Here is an 18,530-nt window from a genome sequence, read left to right as displayed (position 1 = left end):
AAATATTTACAGTTGTTGTTATAGTTAGGCCTACAGCTACAGTTACAGTTCTTGTACATATTTGATAGTGAATTAGAGTAGTGACATCATAGGCCTATGTCCAGGGCTCAAGGAAGATACAAGATATTTTATTTGTCATAATATATGCATATACAATGAAAAGCTTCCCTTCTCTGGGAGTCCCAAAAAAGGTTAAAAAGGCACACAAAAAAAAAGTAGGGAAAAATGTGATGAGATGTGATGAGTGGATTCCTTCTTCAGGGGCGGTTCCAGACATTTATTCTTGGGGTGGCAAAGAGGTGGCGAAATGTACTTCAGGGGGGCATGCTCCTACACTAAGGAAAAATGATAAACGCGATATAATCGACACACACACTTATGTGATACAGTGAATCCCTTAAAGTGAAACCATGCAAACTAAAGTTCTATGTCTGAAATGATGTCAAGCATTAAGGCTATTGGTCACAATCAGGGCTCTTAATTGGGGTGGCAAATCATATTTCTGGGGGGGCAAATGCCACCCCCTGCCACCCCTTAGAACCACCCCTGTCCTTCTTATGTTGGTGTTTTTGAATTCAACAGTCTGATACATTGAGGGAAGAAGCTGTCCCTGAGTCGGCTGGTGTGAGCACGTAAGCACCTGTATCTCCGGGCAGATGGCAGAAGGGTGAAGTGTGTGTAGCTGGATATGCATAGGGTTCCACCTCCCCCTCCCCCCTGAAAATGGTAAACAAAAAAATAATCCCCCCCTTAAAAGGTTATACATTTACATGTTGCGTTAAAATTGCACTTTTAACAACTGTATTTTCAAAATGTTCTCGTGGGAGAAACCCCCAACTCCAAATTGCCTAATCAGAATCCTCCTGACCAAATTTTACAATTCAACCACTGCCATGTCATCATCATCATCATCATCATCATCATCATCATCATCATCATCATCATCATCATCATCATCAACAACAACAACAACAACAACAACAACAACAACAACAACAACAACAACAACAGCAGCAACTACAACAATGATTATCAGATGCCTTTATTTAATACATTTGGGCAAGACAGATTAAAAAGATGGTTCTCCACATACGTGTAGTTCTGATAAGGCCTAAATTATTAGAGTACACAGAGCACATTGTAGGCTAAGTGAGTTATTAATTGTAATAATAGTACCTCCATCTCTGTATCATATATTAAATATATATGCCTATATTTACAATGACTGCACTGGCATGCGCAAATATACCTCATATACGTAGGCCTATATTTACAATGACTGCGCTGGCATGCACAAATTACGGGTAGGCCTACTCTAAAAGCACACTCTTAATTCTTGGAAATTGAAAGTAGAAGACAGCTTGAAAGTGTTGTCCACCGTTGTTTGAATAATCAGTTAGCCTACTTTGCAGCATTAGGTTAAAACATTTTATAGCTTACGAATAGTCAGTGGATTGTTGATTGACAGCACTTTAAGTTGGTATAAAGAATGAAGAATACCTAAGAATGTTTTCCCTAAACACATAGAAATAAGAGCAGCACAAATAAAGAAGTAGTAGTAGCCGACTGTAATATGGTCCATCTCAAAACACACAGTTCTCCTGGTGTATAGCCTATACAATATCATGGCTCAATTTCCAAAATAACCAGTATTGTCCTCCATCCTCACCTGGGACTCAGGTAGACCTGCGTGAAGCTGCCCCCCCAAAAAGCATATCAGTATTTGCAAAAGTATCATAATTTGCACGATTTTTCCTGTAGCCGCTCTACTATTAGTAAATATTCATGAAAAGGTCAAATTTGGAAACAGGCAGCTCAGTTTCAATGAGCAGCATGGTTGCAATACCCGCTCTGGCCACAATCTTACACCGTGCACCTTTAACCTTTGTTTCATTCGTTTTCATAAGGGTTGTGAAATCCCAGCTTTGAGGTTGAAGTATCAGTGGATGAGGTTGAGTTTGAGGAAGTGCCGCCATCTCCAATGAGCTTGCTGGTGTTGTAGTAATATATAAAGAGAAACAAGCCTGTGGGAAACAGCAACAACAATTATGTTTTTGTTAAACAAACTTTGTCGTTTGGACAGCAATTTTGACAGTAGGCCTACACAGTAAAAATGGGGTGTTAATGTGACGGAGCAAAGTTACATATCTACAGATAGTGTATACCCTACTACACTGCCCTACATTTCAGAACACACTAACTCAGCTTGCTGGTAAACTGTGAAAAAAGGCTTTAAGGATAACTTTAGCCAATTTCGACATGCAGTTGTAATGTTTGTCAGTACCTGAGAGTAATTTTTTTTTTCTTCAGCCTTTTCCGAGATCCTAGTCATTGTAATAGGGGCAATGGAGTTTGTTTATATATTTATTTTTAAAAACATCTTGATTTATTCCCAATAACATCCAAAAGGTTATGCAACATCAGCAGAAAACTAGCAAACAGCGATACCTTTTGGAATAATGTTTGGAGTAGGCCTATGTTACAGTAAGAAGGTTGCAATATTGTCCATGGAGGCACCAGGTTTGAATCTGGCCTGGGTTATTTCATTCTTTCCCTCCACTACTTTCCTGTCTCTCTTCAATATCTTTTTTCTTTTTCTTTTTTCTTCAATGTCATGTCTTTTTTTGGTCAGTGCATGGTGTTTTGAGGAGGGGCAAGATACTGGCAACCAACCACGTGAGCTAATTGTTTGACCGACAGCGGTATCCAACAATCAGAGGTTGAGTTGTGCGCAGCCAGGGGAAAACAAAAAAAGAAAACCCATGTATTATAAAGAGCCAAAAGCAAAAAAACTAAAACAAAAACAAACAAAAAACAAACAGAAATAGGAAGGGAAAAAGCCCACCTTGGAGGGAGTTGAGGATGGAGAAGATGTAGTAAGAGGGCAATCGCAGGGCCCCGTGGCTGAAGAAGGCGAAGCTCCAGGCCACGCCCAGCGTGCAGCAGAGGCCCATGATGGTGATGACGTCACTGGACCTGGTGCTGCTGCTCTTCTGACCTTTGACCTTGGAGCTGCTGCGCATGTAGCAGAGCCAGCGTAGCATGACCACGAAGATGACGAAGGTGAAGAGGAAGACTATGGAGTAGTAGCCGATGTTGACCGCGTAGTGGACCGTGCTGTCCACGATCCAGCACCTGTGCCGACAACACACGCGTGTGCTTTAGTTAAAGGATAACTCCAGCCATTTTCAACATGCAGTTGTAATGCTCACACTACCCTGGACTTGTCAGTATCTGAGATTTTTTTTCTTCAGCCTTTTCCGAGATCCTAGTCATTGTAATGGGGGCAGGTGTTTGTTTGCATTTCAAAAAAAACATTTTTATGTATGCTCAAAAACATCCAAAAGGTTATGCAACATCCACAGACAACTAGCAAACAGCGATACCTTTTGGGAAAATATTTGGAGTAGGCCTTTTTAAAGATTTTTTTAAATGTAAACAAAAGCTGCCCCCATTAGAATAGCTCATATCTCGGAAAGGGCTGAGCCAAAAAATGCAGCATCACCGGGTACTGACAACTCAAGGGTAGCGTGAGCAATACAACAGCCTATTGAAATCGGCAGGAGTGCTCCTTTAAACAGCGTGGTTAAAGTAAAGCAGAGTAGAAAGTGTAAAGTAATGTGTGTGGCACAAATAAAACAAAGGACTTAGCAGAGTTGCCTCGGGACATTCCTTTATTTTGATGTTCTAGATACCCTTTTCACCTTGAAGAGTGCCTGCACTTAAAGGGGTATGCCACTATTTTGGGGCTTAATACAGTTAAAATCGTTGGCTGGGGTTTATAAAGGTGGTAAAGTGTCTTATTTTTCATGTAAGCCCTTGCCTTGCTTTAAGACAAGTTAAAAGAGGGAGCATGTCGCTAAGCTAGTGAAAGTCAATGGATCCGTGTAGCATGCTACAGTATTAAGCCCCAAAATAGTGGCATACCCCTTTAATTGTCTGAGACCCAAGGAGGCGCTAACCCATTTCTCTCTTCAAATAAAGTAGAGTAGAGTATTACATTATTCCTAACTGACGCTTTTATCCAGAGCCAGTTACTGATATATTATAGGGTATTGTTTACACAGTAATTCAATTGTATAGTTGGTTTCAGAACCATAATATGGCCCATTTTCTCTTAATCGTTATACACTCTGTTGTACATTTTAGTGAAAATGAAAGAGCTGCACAGATAACTGCAGTATGTACAGTTAGTGTATGGACAGTAAGTATGGTTGAAAGTATTTACAAGATGAGTGCATTATCTTACAATTTGGCTTCGGTTCCATTGGCAGCGGGAATTGTTAATAGACTGTACTTTTCCAAAATGAATATGACCAGCACCACAATGGCAGGGGGGGCTGTTGAAAGAGGGGAAAACAGGACACATATACAGTAAATGGATGCCAGATGTCTATTCAACATATTGTCAAGTTATATGGACGTAATATGGCTGTGTACTATATTGAGTTGCAAGGCACAATAAGAATTACAATGGGTCATATAATTGCAATTCATTGTGCCATTTTTTGGAGGTAGACCAGAGAAATGGAAATGAAGATAGAGCAGTAGGCTCACCTCTGTCAAAAATGGCTTAATAATGTGAAAATGTCCATCAACACAATATACAAGGACAATACTGTAGTTGAAGTGTGTTTCTAAATATCTACAAATTATTACAATCTGATTTTTAAATGTATTTTATCGACTCATATGATTTAAGTAGATATTTAGCCTGACAAATCTGGTCTTTGATTAATGTGTTACATCATATTCATACAGTTTTAGTCAATTTTTTGACAGAGGTGGCCGTGTTCTCCATTGACTTGTATTGACTGAAGGTGCCTATACTACCAACACAAGATAGGAGGCTGCATGTGCCGTTTCTCAGTGCTGTCACAAATTGCCGTGTCACCTCTAGTCAGATGTTCTTCCCCTATGACCAAGCACCACAGAAAGAGAAGAAGAAGGAGGGGGCAATGCCCCCTTAGGAGAATGAACTTGAGCACACTGCTTTGCATCGAGTACTAGGTGGGGTTTGGGATATCCTACTCTACTAGAGGATGTTTGATAGTGATGTCACCTGGCCACAGACAATGTCGTCAACATCCCAAAGAAACCTGCAGAGGTAAAATAGCCACAACTTGTCAGATACAAATACATGTATCTTTAGCTTTCTTGGCCTTGAAAATGAAACAGTTCATAAACATCTTCCACGTACAGCTGTTGGTAGTTCATTCTGCCAACGTCATCCACGCCTATCGGCAACTTGCCGCGAGTTCCAATGTGCATTTACACCTTCTGGCCATTCGGATTTGTGGGGGCAGCATAGCACTGCGCTGTGCAGAATGCTTCCAGAGACAGGCAGAACTTAGTTCCACGTGGAAGAAGGGAGAGCTCTCGTTAACCAATTGGTTTGGGACATAGCCTAATTATAAACATGTATGATTTAAATGCACAGTATATACTTATCACTGGAGGTTTTCATATCAGTTGTTGTCGATGTGAGAGAAATAGCCAACGCTTCTTCAATCAGTTGTTATCAATATTATTTAGATGCATGTTACAGGTCTAGGTCCGCAGGCTTTGTGACACCAGGTGCACTACATGAGTTTTAAAAAACTATGTAGGTACATAGAGTCTCTGTGTACATAGAGGCAGTGGTGTAGTCTACGTAGAACGCAGGTATACACAGTATACCCAGCTCAAAATGTCAGGGATTTCAGTATACCCGCCTAAAATTGATTGATCCATTATTTAGAATAGCACAAATACGGTACACCCACCTCAAAAAATGCTCAAATATACTGTAAACCCACCACAAAAAAAAAACAGACTACACTACTGCATAGACTGAGGTCTGTCTGTTTTCATCAGCCAGTGTGAAGAGAGACAAAGTAGTCTCTGCAAAGTAACTCACCCCATCCGACGATGCTGAGTTTGAGCTTGTAGTGGGGAATGGACACTGCCGAGTACTTGGTCATCTGCAGGCAGAGGTGGAAGGCCTCCACGGCGAACCAGGAGAAGGAGCTGAGCATGGAGTAGTGCATGGCGGCCGCCATGATCTTGCACGCCACGTCGATGCCCAGGTTGGCCACCCACTCGTTGGTCAGGAAGGTGAGGTTAAGCAGGAAGAGCGCCACCATCAGGTGGAGGAGGATATGGGTGGCGTTGCTGGCCTTCGCCTTCCTGTAAGGAAGAGTTCCGTGTAACTGCCTCTGATATTATCAATCAGTATATTAAAATATTAACCGTCGTAAACGAAAATCAGTAATCAAGATACCCAACTCTCTCGATGCTTAATAATGCATAGCCTACATCATTCCCTCAGTCAAAGGTAAGCGGTTAGGGCATTAGACTTGTAGCCCAAAGGTTGCCGGTTTGACTCCCAACCCGCCAGGTTGGTGGGAGGAGTAATTAACCAGTGCTCTCCCCCATCCTCCTCCATGACTGAGGTACCCTGAGCATGGTACCGTCCTGCCGCACTGCTCTCTTGGGGCGCCATTGGGGGCTGCCCCCTTGCACGGGTGAGGCATAAATGCAAATTCGTTGTGTGCAGTGTGCAGTGAACACTTGTGTGCTGTGGAGTGCTGTGTCACAATGACAATAGGAGTTGGAGTTTCCCAATCGGGCTTTCACTAAAACATTTGTCATACAGACACACAGGGAGGATCTGAGGATAATGGTGGTGTTAATTGCCTTAGCACTTCAGTAGGATGAGGTCAACGGTGAATGTAATGGTTTATTTATGGCATAAGCAAAGACTCTCTAGAGGAAACAAAGTAGACCAATCTGATCACAAAGCAGACCATCTCCAGAAAGTCTGTACAAAATGAATGCCACTCTCAACAGATAAGGGCTTTAGTCAAACTTCAAATAAGAAACCACTCGAAATGTGCAGCCAGATATTCCAATTTCACTCAGTTTCTATTTTGTCACAGTTTTCTGGTTGTCTGTTTTGTGTTGTCATGGATGGAAATCCATTTCTTAGCTAGAAAAGGTAGAACGCAAAGTCATTCCTACGTCCCTACTCTATTACTCTAAAGTGCAACATTGTGGTTGGGTGGTAACAATAAAATATAGGTAAATGTTTGCACCACACATCTGATTTTGTTACACCAGTGTGTGGTTTTATTTGCCTGAGATATCTGCTTTTCGACTTTGAAGAGAATGGTTTATCTGTTTTTTTTTCACAAGAGTTGGGTGAGGTCAATATCTATTTATTTTGCTACTCTGACTACATTTAAATATTTGGTTCACTGGCGTCATGCGGACATCATTTCATTTATTCAGCTCGTTTGATATGAAAAGCATCGGCACAGTCAGGGCCGGATTAATGCACAGGCTAGATATAGCTGCAGCCTAGGGGCCCCCAACTGCCAGGGGGGCCCTGATTGGACAAAATTGGAGAAATCGCCAAATTGTAACAAGATGCAATATTGAAAATCCATCTGTCATGTTGAGTACAGTTGGTAGACATGCTATCCTTAATTCCAAACTAGTATTCATGACTCCGCATACATACATTTGTCACGAGATTTGCCTTCCAGGGGGCCCCCACAAAAACCTAGGGGGCCCAGGCCATCTTAATCCAGCCCTGGGCACAGTGTATCCTCACGTCGCATGGCAGAGACCTGACATGTCTGAACATACTGTACAGGTACCCAGGCTCCGCCCTCGCAGTGACGCAACACCTTCGGCTCAGCTACACTAGCTCAGGCCAGGAGCTTGTTCATGAAGATTCCGTTCACTCCACAGCGGGAAACTCCACCCACTTTGTCGGGAACTAATCAACTTTGAGCATTTCCAACCGCCCTGGGTAGAGGCGTGTTCAAGGTGGTGACGTTGTTCAAGCAGAGACGTTCTATTGGGACTAAGAAATGTTTGGTTTAAACTTTGGCTCAGCCTGTTCTGCCCTCGACCAATAGCAAACGAAGGGAGGTGGGTCAACCATGCCATTTAATGCCATTAAGAATGTTCGTTGTAATGCTCTTGGCCAGACCAAGTCTCGAAAAGATTTGAAAGTCATGATAATCAGGCAACTGTACTGGTGCTTCGAACCATTTCCCTACCTTATGCAAAAGAACATGAACAGTGCAATCCCAAGGAAGAACACAGACACACCACAGCCGATGTAGGAGATGTAGGTTAGGGTCCCCAAATCCGAAGCTGAAATCGGCTCTTCACCAGGGGGTGACTAATGGGGAAAAAAAACCCACAGATGATCACATTAGGCGAACCATAGCTTATTTACTGTGTGTAAGTGTCAGACTGTATTGCTGTTCTGTCTGACATATTCACCATTACTTCAGTATCGGTCCCCCCCGCGGGCCTGCGAAAACTGACCCCTTTGTGCCCCCCCCCAATCGTTTTCCCAAGCTACAATTACAATGCACTCACCATTAGAACAGCAAAGAAGGTCAGGTGGCTGCATTCACAAACAATTTGGTCATCAAACTGTGTAGTGATACAGCCTTCTTCTGTCCAATTGGGTTCGCTACCTGAGTGACAAATGATGCTTGAGTTGTTTCTTATTAATGTCATGATATTTCTGAAGCACATTTTTACAAAGGCAGTTGTGCAATTGTATGTAATAATATGTAATATAATTAATAATTAATAATAATTCATTAATTAATATAATTATTATAATAATATAATGAATTAATTTGTTGTCTGCGTACTGCTGAGTAGCTGTGGAATGGAGAGATTAAAAAAAATAAAAATAAACAGAAACCAATGACTTAAACGGCATTTGTGTATAAAAAAAAATCAAAATTGTATCTAAAATGTAGCCTACCGTTTCCATCCCAACTTTGGCAGGAGAGATTGCGTCTTCCCTAAACATTAGACACAAGGAGCAAATCATCATGTTACTGACTGGACCACATGGTTCAATAAAGACGCTTTTGCACACCTCTGTAGTTGGGCAGGTGCGTAGGATGTTATCCCAGCCGGGTTGTCAGTCAAGTGAAAAGAGATCCCGCACACTGTCCATTCCACCAACAAACTTTAATCACCAGTTTGTTGGTGGAATGGACAGTGTGCGGGATCTCTTTTCACTTGACTGGACCACATGGTTAACATGGGAACTCTTAGGAATCGTGGAAAGAAAATACTTACAGGTATTTTCATATTGAATTTGAGTTGTATCGGCTCTGAGAGATCTGAAATATTTGTTCCCATTTCAATGGCGTACACCTTATTCGTTAGGGCAGTCAGGTTTCCACCCTGAACGACAACACAATTTGACAATTTGACATTTGAACAAAACGTAACATCAACATACAGTATAAATGGTAACCCTGTTCATTCATTGGATTCATTGGCTGTGTTAATAACTTGGTAATCAAATGTAAATGTGTGAAATGTAATTTGTCTGTTACAGGACCAGGTAATCAGTTTTTACCACTGTCATATTGGGGAAACGGAAAACTCCAACAATGGTTTCATTTTTCTTCTTTTGATAGGACTTCTGATACGCTTCTTTGGACACTGTCACAGACAGGGGTAATTGGTTGCTGGCGCTCTCATCTTGAATTATCTGGAACAGAGTAATCCCAGTTCAAGAGCAGCTCAGTCAATGCTAATATTAATGCAGTCTGTTATAATAGTAGGCTAATAATAATAAACAGCAATGGTGATGGTTATAATACTCTACTGTAGTACAGTGACAATAATAACAAAGAAGAAGAAGAAGATGATGATGATGATGATGATGATGATGATGATGATGATGATGATGATGATGATGAGAAGAAGAAGAAGAAGAAGAAGAAGAAGAAGAAGAAGATGATGATGATGATGATGATGATGATGATGATGATGATGATAAGAAGAAGAAGAAGAAGAAGAAGAAGATGATGATGAAGAAGAAGAAGTAGAAGAAGAAGAAGAAGAGGAAGAAGAAGAATCAGAAGAAGAAGAACAACAGCAACAACAACAACAAGGTAGATGAAGACTAGCAGCAGCATAAAGAACAATAATACCAGTACATTAAGGTTTGACATAATGCATGACAACAGACATTTAGACCAGTGTCGGCACTCCCGAAGGTTAGCTGCTTGAGGTCGTCTTCATCTTTGGGTTTGACCATGACCCCCTTAATCTCCCCGATGGACACACTGGCCGCAGGCCGGTCTCCCATCAGAACAGCCAGAGAGGACAGCTGCTCCACAATCTTTCTGCAGAGAGAGAGAGAGAGAGAGAGAGAGAGAGAGAGAGAGAGAGAGAGAGAGAGAGAGAGAGAGAGAGAGAGAGAGAGAGAGAGAGCTCTGGATGACCACCTAATTGATTGATCATTATTTCTTCTTGGGAGAGACGATCTTGATGGTAAAGCATGTACGGGTAGTTTGGCACAGGTTCTTACACTGCGTCCTCTGGCTTCAAGCTGGTTTGGGGGTCAGGGGTTGTTATGTTGGTTCCCGAGAGATTCACTTCCGGTGCTTCAACAGTTGGGTTCCCACATTTATAACAATATATCGGCTTGCTGCTCAGATTGATCCGATACTCAAAGGCATCTCCTGTGATGGGTTGATGAGAGATCATGGGCTATGACTTTTATTGTAAATAAACAATGTATACCTCTGAACATTATATGTACATGTATGTAACTGATTTTGTTTGGTTTACTGTTTTTTCCCCCTTTTCATTATTGTTCAAATTCAAGTTCAAGTTCAAGTTCAAGTTCAGTTTATTTTGTCCCCAAGGGGAAACTAGGTAGCAGGTATTTAAAAACATTCAGAACAGACAATAAAAACAAACATAAAGACAGGGACCTGGGGTGGACACAGCACAAGGACATACGACTGGGACCAATACACAGAATTAAAAAAAAAAAAATATATATATATATATATATATGGAATAAGAGGATAAAAGAATGACATAAAATACCAGATCAAGACATGGAGATTGAAAATGCCAGTCCAATGTGCAAAAAAATGCAAGGATGTAAAGTGCAGGAGGAAGCATTAATTGTGCAAGTTCAGCATATTTAGCTGTGCAAATAAAGGAACATTTGTAACGGGTTGGAACTCTAAACTTTCTGCCTGATGGCAGAAGTTCAAACTCCCCATACAGAGGGTGATCCACACAGTCTAAAATTGCATCCGCTTTCCTTAGGACGTGGTGATATAACAGTTCACTGAGAGGAGTCTGCTCCTCCCCTATGACCTTCCCAGCCTCTGTGACGAGTCAACCCAACTTGTTGCATTCAGCAAGTTTTAGGTTACCAAACCACACAACTATAGCAAATGACAGGGCTGATTGACAAAAAGAACTTACCGATATCCTTGCAGTCGTCGTACTTTGCGTCTTTGCACAATTTATTTGTCTTGAAATCTTGAAAAATACACATCAGGATAAGAAAACATTCGGTAACATTTTATAAAAAGGAGTCCTTGTTCAGCATGAGTTAAGCACTGTTTAAACCTTAGGTAATGCTTAGGTAACCCTTTTTAATCATGTGCTAGCCATTATCTCTTCATTATCACTCATCAATAATAAGCAGTGTTTGTTAAAGGTCTGTGCATGGTGAATTCACTCCTTGTGAAGGATTGTTCAAGTCTTAGTTAATCTCTTTCTTACTCATTGGTTTGCAAATGACTAATGTGGTAAGCATGTAATTATAAGCATTACTTTAGCATACTGGTTTGTATATGATGAATACATACTCACTGTTGGTGATTTCATTTAACACATTGCTGCCTAAGGCACCTGCAAAAAAAAGCAACATCAGGCATCAGTGGATTAACCCTTTCTTGAGTATTTCTAACCATAGTGCATTTCTCATCACTCAAACATATGGTTTGTGTAGGGTGAATACACACTCCATGTTTATCATTGGAAAAGTCTTAGTTAACCAACTCCAAACCATTTGTTAGAGAATACCTCTTAATGATTTCTCATCTCTTAAGAATGTGTTAATCATTTGTATGTGTTGAATATGACATGTTAAACCCAGAATGAATTGAGGTTTATGTGACTGCCCCTCATGGATGCAGGACTTGCTTTTGTGTTATCAAGGAGTTACAACTCATTACTTAAGTATAGCTGAGCTCAAGTGAGAACTGTTAATGCTTTACAACACATTAACAAATGATTTGGTCAGCCTTGCTCATAGGTACTATACAAGTTATAACTTATTACCTAAGGATATTTTGGGAGCTTTTCTTAAGTGAGACTTGTTTATGCTGAACAAAACGTGGACCAATGGTTTTGCTAAGGCTTGCATGCCATGTAGGTAACATCTGGTTACTTACTATAACATTTATTTCAAAGAATCATTTTGACACACAAACTCTTTGTCAATGCTTACAACATTTTGAAAAAAGGTATGAAAATCTGCCATTATGAAAAACAAAGGGCATATTGAATAGTAACAAGTGCCTGAAAATCTGCCATTTTTGGCAAACATTGAGATGGCCAAAGATTTTAATCTCTTCCAATAGGCCTTCCAATCAGTAATCCGTTGCAAAAACCTTTACAGGACAAAAGGCCTACTAACTATTCCACCTGGTGACCTGCCTAAGTGTGCCCCTTAACAATTTGTAGTGCTTATATGAAAAGGGATTTTCAACTCACATAGTACATTACATTACATTGCACTTAGCTGACACTTTCATTTATTCAAAGCGACTTACAATTATTTAGCTTCAGGGTATTGTTTACAGGCCCTGGAACAATTAGGGGTTAGGTGCCTTGCTCAAGGGCACTTCAGCCATGGATGGAGACGTAGGGAGATTTGAACTTGCAACTCCTAGATTGAAAGACCAATTCTCTAACCACTAGGCCACGGCTGCCCCAAAAAATTCCTGCCGCATCGTCAACTATTGTAAGGTTCTAAATGGTTCTCTTGATTGCTATGACGTGATCAGTCATAACAGCGACCTAACCTCTCCGCCTTCGTAAGTGTAGCCTCTTTGTGCTGATTGTGCCCATTTACTCATTGCTGAAAAGAGTCAACTATTATATCACAATCATTAAAACCGAGAACAAATATTGAACAAGACATTAGAAATGAGTACATATGTCCCCCAAAACAATATTTTTTCTCGGTTTTAACACTTAATATGTTGTCTTTTCACTATTCTCCATCTAATTAATAGATTGAATGTTTTGAAAATGATAGCATTTTGATTTTATTCACTGTTTACCAAACGTCCCAACTTCATCGGAGTTGGGGTTTGTAGTACAACGTTGGTTTTGAGAAATGCACATCAGTTAATGTAATTTACAGATGATGAATCAGTTGTTGGCTATGATCTTGATTATGAGGGCGGGGGAGGGGTGACATTCGAAGTTACTCACGTGCTGAAGATAGATTAAAACGGAACTTGAGTTTGAGACCATGTCCTTCACTGGTAAGTCTTAGAAGATAAGAGCCTGGTTCATTTTGCCAAATTAGCCAAAACCCCAGCTTCTCAAGGTTGAAGTTTCCTGTAGAAGAAAGGACAAATGCATTGTGGAAGCGCACATTTGGTGACATCAGATGCAGAGCTTAAAGAACACAGAAAGTTTTGATGTGTTAATCAACACTCAGAGTCAATTTAACATCTAGAATCTAGAGCAGTGGTTCTCAACCTTATTAAACAAATGCCTCATCATAAGCCTCCCAATGCCCCCTTAAGCTCATCATAAGTCTTTTAACGCCCCCCTTAGTATTGAAAAATAAAAAAGACTAATGCACCCAATGGGAACTAAGCCCTGCCCCCACTCAGCTGTATCCCTCTCAATGCCCCCCTAGGTCTCCCCAACGCGTGTTGAAGTGTTGAATCAACACTGCCCTTTCTACTATGTAGAGGTGAAGTTGACAAAGCATCCTGTCTCAGTAAGAATATCTGGGCTAAAGATTGAGCCTGTGGCTTACTGCATACAGGGTGTGATAGAAGGAGGTCTTTCACTGCATTGTTTACAGCACCTTAGCATTTTGAACATACTATGTGCATGAGGTTCAGTCAGCATGCAAATTATGAGTATATCATGAAAGTTTGTCTGAAAGAGAAGGTTAAGCCTACTTACTTTTGCGATTCATTATTTGATTGCCTGTACCATTGCCTTTTGCATCAAAAACAAAAATGCATTCCTTTTTTCGAGGTGGGACATCATCTTGGAGGGAAAAAAAAACAGAGATGTAAGTAGCGAATACATACAATTTAATTAGTGGCACCTTGCTTGTGCAACGAATGTTGATGTAAATATGTTTGAGTGATTGAATTCATATGACCAGGGAAGCCGATGGGCGGTGTAATAGGCCAATATGAAGAATGTTGAGAAAAGTGGACAATACAATACAATACAATGCAAAACAATACAATATAAAGTACTGGTATAACTCAAGAACAACAAAATTGCATAAAATAGAGTACAAGGCTGACCTTAACAGTGAGAAAAGTATATTCAAACAATATACACGTGTGCTATGTTCATGTTCATCAGCTGTAAAGGCATGAGCTTACCAGTAGAACAGCGTGACTTAAGTATCCCTGCAAATCCTTCGTCTGAAATAGTAATAATGTTCTTCTTGCACTGGCTCACTTTGCCCACTATGCAATAACCTGTGTGTTTTTTTAAAAGAGTTGTTGTTAATGGATAAATACAGGACATATTATCAGTAACACTTTAAGCCTCTTCTCTAAGTTGTCTGCAATTCCAAAAGAGTTGGAAATGTTGATATATGCTGCTCTCTCCAGGCTAACTTAAATTTTGTCTCAATCTACTTTGAGATGGATGGCCAAGGGCATGCTTAATTCTGTCCTTAAAACCACCAGAGACATTTGCTTACAAAAGTGGAATGTGCGTCACAGTGGTTTGCGGTGTTCACTGGTATTCCATAACAAGTTTCATAGTGAGTTGGTTTCTAGCAGGTTTTATTTGGAATTTTATGAATAAACAAATGGGATTTATAAAACTATTAAAAAAAAAAAAACATGACATATGCTATATTTCGCTATAACATGGTCTTCAATACCAGTGAACCCCACTAACCACTTGAGGACAAAATCCATACCAGCCAAATAACAAACATACACACAGACGGACATCCCTTAGATTCTCTATAATTATTCATTTTAAAACTGTGAATACAAAGCTGGTTTAAACCAATGTGCTTTCGGTATATGAAGACTACACAAATACTGACACACACACACACACACACACACACACACACACACACACACACACACACACACACACACACACACACACACACACACACACACACACACACACACACACACACTAGTATCTTCAGTGTTTCCACCTTAACCTTGACCTGAAAGAAGTTCTTACCAGAATCAAAGAACGCCAGGAATGAGGCCACAACTATAATCCAGTTATTTACACCCATCTTCACAGACTGCTCCTAAAATGACCTGAAATGAAGATTGATTTAACATTAGTACTTCTAATGTGTTGTTAATGCATACAGGCCTCTGCTCAAATACCGTACATTCGACACAACATATTTACTACCTGTTACTTTAGCATTCGTCTCACCTGATGACTTCTCACAGCCAGTCTATTCTGTGTAATTCTTCCTTCTATTAACAAGTCAAACACATTTTTGAAAAGTGACTTCAAACTTACAAGCTGTAGCCTACCTTGTGAAAATTGCATAAAGAAAGCCACCTTGACAGTGCAACAGTGTTGTGTATGAATGCCTATAGCTCACTGGAATGGGGTTGTCCATCCTTGGAAAGCCAAACGGAAAATGCCGGTGATCTGATTTGAATATCCAAAGCTTCCAGACCCATGAATAAACGTAGATGTTATTTCCTCAATGACATTCGACAAAATTCTACGTAACATCTGTGCACACACAATTTGTTTCCTCCAAACATTTTATTTTTCAACCATCCATTGCCTCCACAATTACCCATATTAGGCCTATGGAATCTATGCTGCACATTTTGCATTGTTATTTGGGTCTGTGTTGCACCCATAAAACCTTAATAATAACACCAATTTAAAAAAAACCCAATAAAAACAAGTGCCATAAACAACATTTTATTGATTTATGTCTTTTGTGTACACATGAATGTTTATGACACGGCTGCAGTCACTATCAGCAAGTATTACTATCAAGTACAGTATTGGAGAACAACATGTTGAGCATCTGTGATATAGTGTAAGTGTATAAGTGTAAAAAGTGTAAAAAATAATAATAGTGTATATTTAACGACCTCCAGGAGACCCAACACATCAATCTTGAAGGATGAAAAACAGGGCCAGGATACAATTGGTCACATCCTTCAGGCAGCATTCTTTCTTTCCTTTTCTTTTTTTTTTGTAAAGACCTCAATGAACAAGCTTTATAGTACATAACTCCTTCCCTAACTTTGAGTATGAAGAGCTAGGAAGCAGACGGACGGGGGGGATCAACTTAGTGGTGTAGTCTACGTAGAAAGCAGGTATATGCAATACGTATACCCACCTGAAAATGTCAGGGGTTTCAGTATACCCACCAAAAATTGATTGATTCAGTATTTAGAATGGCACAGTATACCCACCACAAAAATGCTAAAATATACAGTATACCCACCTCAAAAAAGCAGACTACACCACTGGGTCAACTGTATCTTATTGCCCTGAGCCTATAAGGAGAGAGGGGACCAAGAACTGGGTCCTCATTACATTGCATGTATTGGGATGGGGGGCCTTTGAAATGATTATTTGCCAAAAGGTAGGCCTATCAGCAGCCCTGATGAGGATGAGTATAACATGGACAGTACAGTTCGTGGGCACTGAAATGTGTTCATTATCCTGACATCTAGAAAATGTTCCAGCAAGAGTGATTTGCATTTGAACCCCTGATGGCCATGGCAACTGTGCTGGAACAGTGACCCTCTGTGTCATTGCTGGCAAAGCTGTTGGTTTTCACCCTGTGGTTAAGTCCCGGGTCGGTTTTGTTTTTGTTTTTGACATTCAGGAAATACTTGTGTCTGTCAGGATGACTCTTGACAGGCAGTTTGTTTCTAAACTAAACTAAAAAAAAAAAAGAAGTAAAATGTTAATATAACTCTGAACTCTGATTCAGATATGGCCCCACTCAAAAATGATTTAATAATTTTACTCATTTGTCAGTGTAATATTTGAAGTTGAAGTTACAGTAAATACAGTATCAAGAGCTGTAGCAGTGGTTCTCAACCTTTTTTAAACAAATGCCCCCTTGACCTCATCCTAAGCCTCCCAACGCCCCCTTGACCTCATGATAAGGCTGTCAACACCCCCCTTAGTATTAAAAAATGAAATGGACTAATGCCCCCAATGACTACAGGCACTTCCCCCTCTCAACTGTATGCGTCTCAACGCCCCTCTGCAGTGTCTGGCTGACTACAACAACTTTTGACTCCACTGTCAGAGTAATTTGAGTCTCATCATAGTGTTGTAAATACTCTATCTGGACTCACAGTATATCACAGTTTTGTTCTTGCACTGTGGCATCACCAGTAACTGTCTAAGGTAAATCTTGTCATAGTCAGTGTTGTCATTACTGGGAAGTTTTGCTGGATGTGTTCAATAGACGGAATGTTTTGCTGGATGTGTTCAATAGACGGAAAACCAATTTCAGTGTCATTACCCACTTTTGCACATACATTATGCAAAGATAAGGCTTCATTCGCGCCTCAGCCATGGCTCAAATGACCAAGGCACCACACTATTGCACCAGGCACCCGGGTTCGAATCTTGCCAGAAATAAAAGCATAAAAGCACAAAAAACAAGTCTTCAAAATCCTGTTTGGTCCTGTTTAATGTCAAGCTCTGGGCGAAGGTGAGGTTTCAGAAATGTTGTTAAGCTCAACTCTTTAAGAGTTATAATATGCTAACACTGGTATTTTTCCTGTGCAGGTGAAAACTGCCTCAGAAATGGCCTACCCTGTGTTGTCTCTTAACAGGCTGGGCCCATGTGTGTCCATAGCCAAGCTGTTTTGGAAAGAAGTGAGCCTATCTTAACTGAAAATATTGTGATGGATGTCATCATGGCCACACACTGTAGGCTATTTTGTTTGAGCTTTGCATCTACTCAAATTAGAACTGCGACGTGATGAACCAGCTGTCGTTATCTCATCTGTGACACCTGGGCCGCCTGAACGGTCTCTGATGCACAGACTGGGAAGGCACAACTAGCGCACTGTGACCGTATCACAGAATATCGTCATCAGACGATGTCATCAGAACTGTACTCAAATAGCAATAGCGAAAACAAAAAAGAATTGACACAAATATGGCTACATTGACATGAGACATTTAATTCAGAATGAACTCACTTTAATTCTGAATAAAGCTAAATTCCACTTTGAAAACGTCATTTAAACACTTAACAATTTGGAATGAAATGAAAGATTAACTCAAGATAAACTCAAGATAAACTCGACGGAACTATTTAATTCTGAATTATTAATTCGAATTAAAAATGTCATGTAAATATAGCCAATGACTAACAAAACACAACAGGACACAACATGACACAACACAACACAACACAACACAGAAAACTGGAGATAGGATGTACATATTACTGGATGTCTTGCATCGATTTCCTACAT

At 40.3% G+C, this 18,530-nt stretch overlaps 2 protein-coding genes and 1 long non-coding RNA gene across 3 annotated transcripts in view; 1 reads left to right on the top strand and 2 right to left on the bottom strand.

Moving 5' to 3' along the window:
- Positions 1 to 1,088: 1,088 nt before the first annotated feature.
- On the bottom strand, positions 1,089 to 11,302 carry adgrg11 (adhesion G protein-coupled receptor G11). The gene is made up of 12 exons (XM_063222430.1): positions 11,266 to 11,302; positions 10,349 to 10,502; positions 10,007 to 10,163; positions 9,389 to 9,523; positions 9,103 to 9,210; positions 8,780 to 8,819; positions 8,380 to 8,480; positions 8,052 to 8,176; positions 5,900 to 6,168; positions 4,250 to 4,340; positions 2,846 to 3,135; positions 1,089 to 2,024 (listed from the first exon to the last, which is right to left on the bottom strand). The coding sequence occupies exons 3-12, from the start codon at positions 10,124 to 10,126 to the stop codon at positions 1,891 to 1,893; spliced, it is 1,413 nt and encodes a 470-aa protein (XP_063078500.1). The 5' UTR covers positions 10,127 to 10,163; positions 10,349 to 10,502; positions 11,266 to 11,302; the 3' UTR covers positions 1,089 to 1,890.
- A 2,707-nt stretch (positions 11,303 to 14,009) lies between these two features.
- Positions 14,010 to 15,643, bottom strand: LOC134468722 (uncharacterized). The gene is made up of 4 exons (XR_010038902.1): positions 15,585 to 15,643; positions 15,274 to 15,356; positions 14,439 to 14,537; positions 14,010 to 14,088 (listed from the first exon to the last, which is right to left on the bottom strand). It is a non-coding gene; the product is annotated as an uncharacterized LOC134468722 (long non-coding RNA).
- A 2,803-nt stretch (positions 15,644 to 18,446) lies between these two features.
- Positions 18,447 to 18,530, top strand: part of bmf2 (BCL2 modifying factor 2) — a 53,730-nt gene continuing 53,646 nt past the window's right edge. Inside the window, exon 1 of the mRNA XM_063222731.1 lies at positions 18,447 to 18,492. Coding sequence (XP_063078801.1) covers positions 18,447 to 18,492 — 46 coding nt within the window. The remainder of the gene's footprint in view (positions 18,493 to 18,530) is intronic.

The sequence above is a fragment of the Engraulis encrasicolus genome, chromosome 18 (assembly GCF_034702125.1).
Source record: "Engraulis encrasicolus isolate BLACKSEA-1 chromosome 18, IST_EnEncr_1.0, whole genome shotgun sequence".
NCBI lineage: Eukaryota > Metazoa > Chordata > Actinopteri > Clupeiformes > Engraulidae > Engraulis > Engraulis encrasicolus.
Note: the sequence above shows the minus strand (reverse complement) of the source record. Positions and strands in the feature narration are given on the sequence as shown.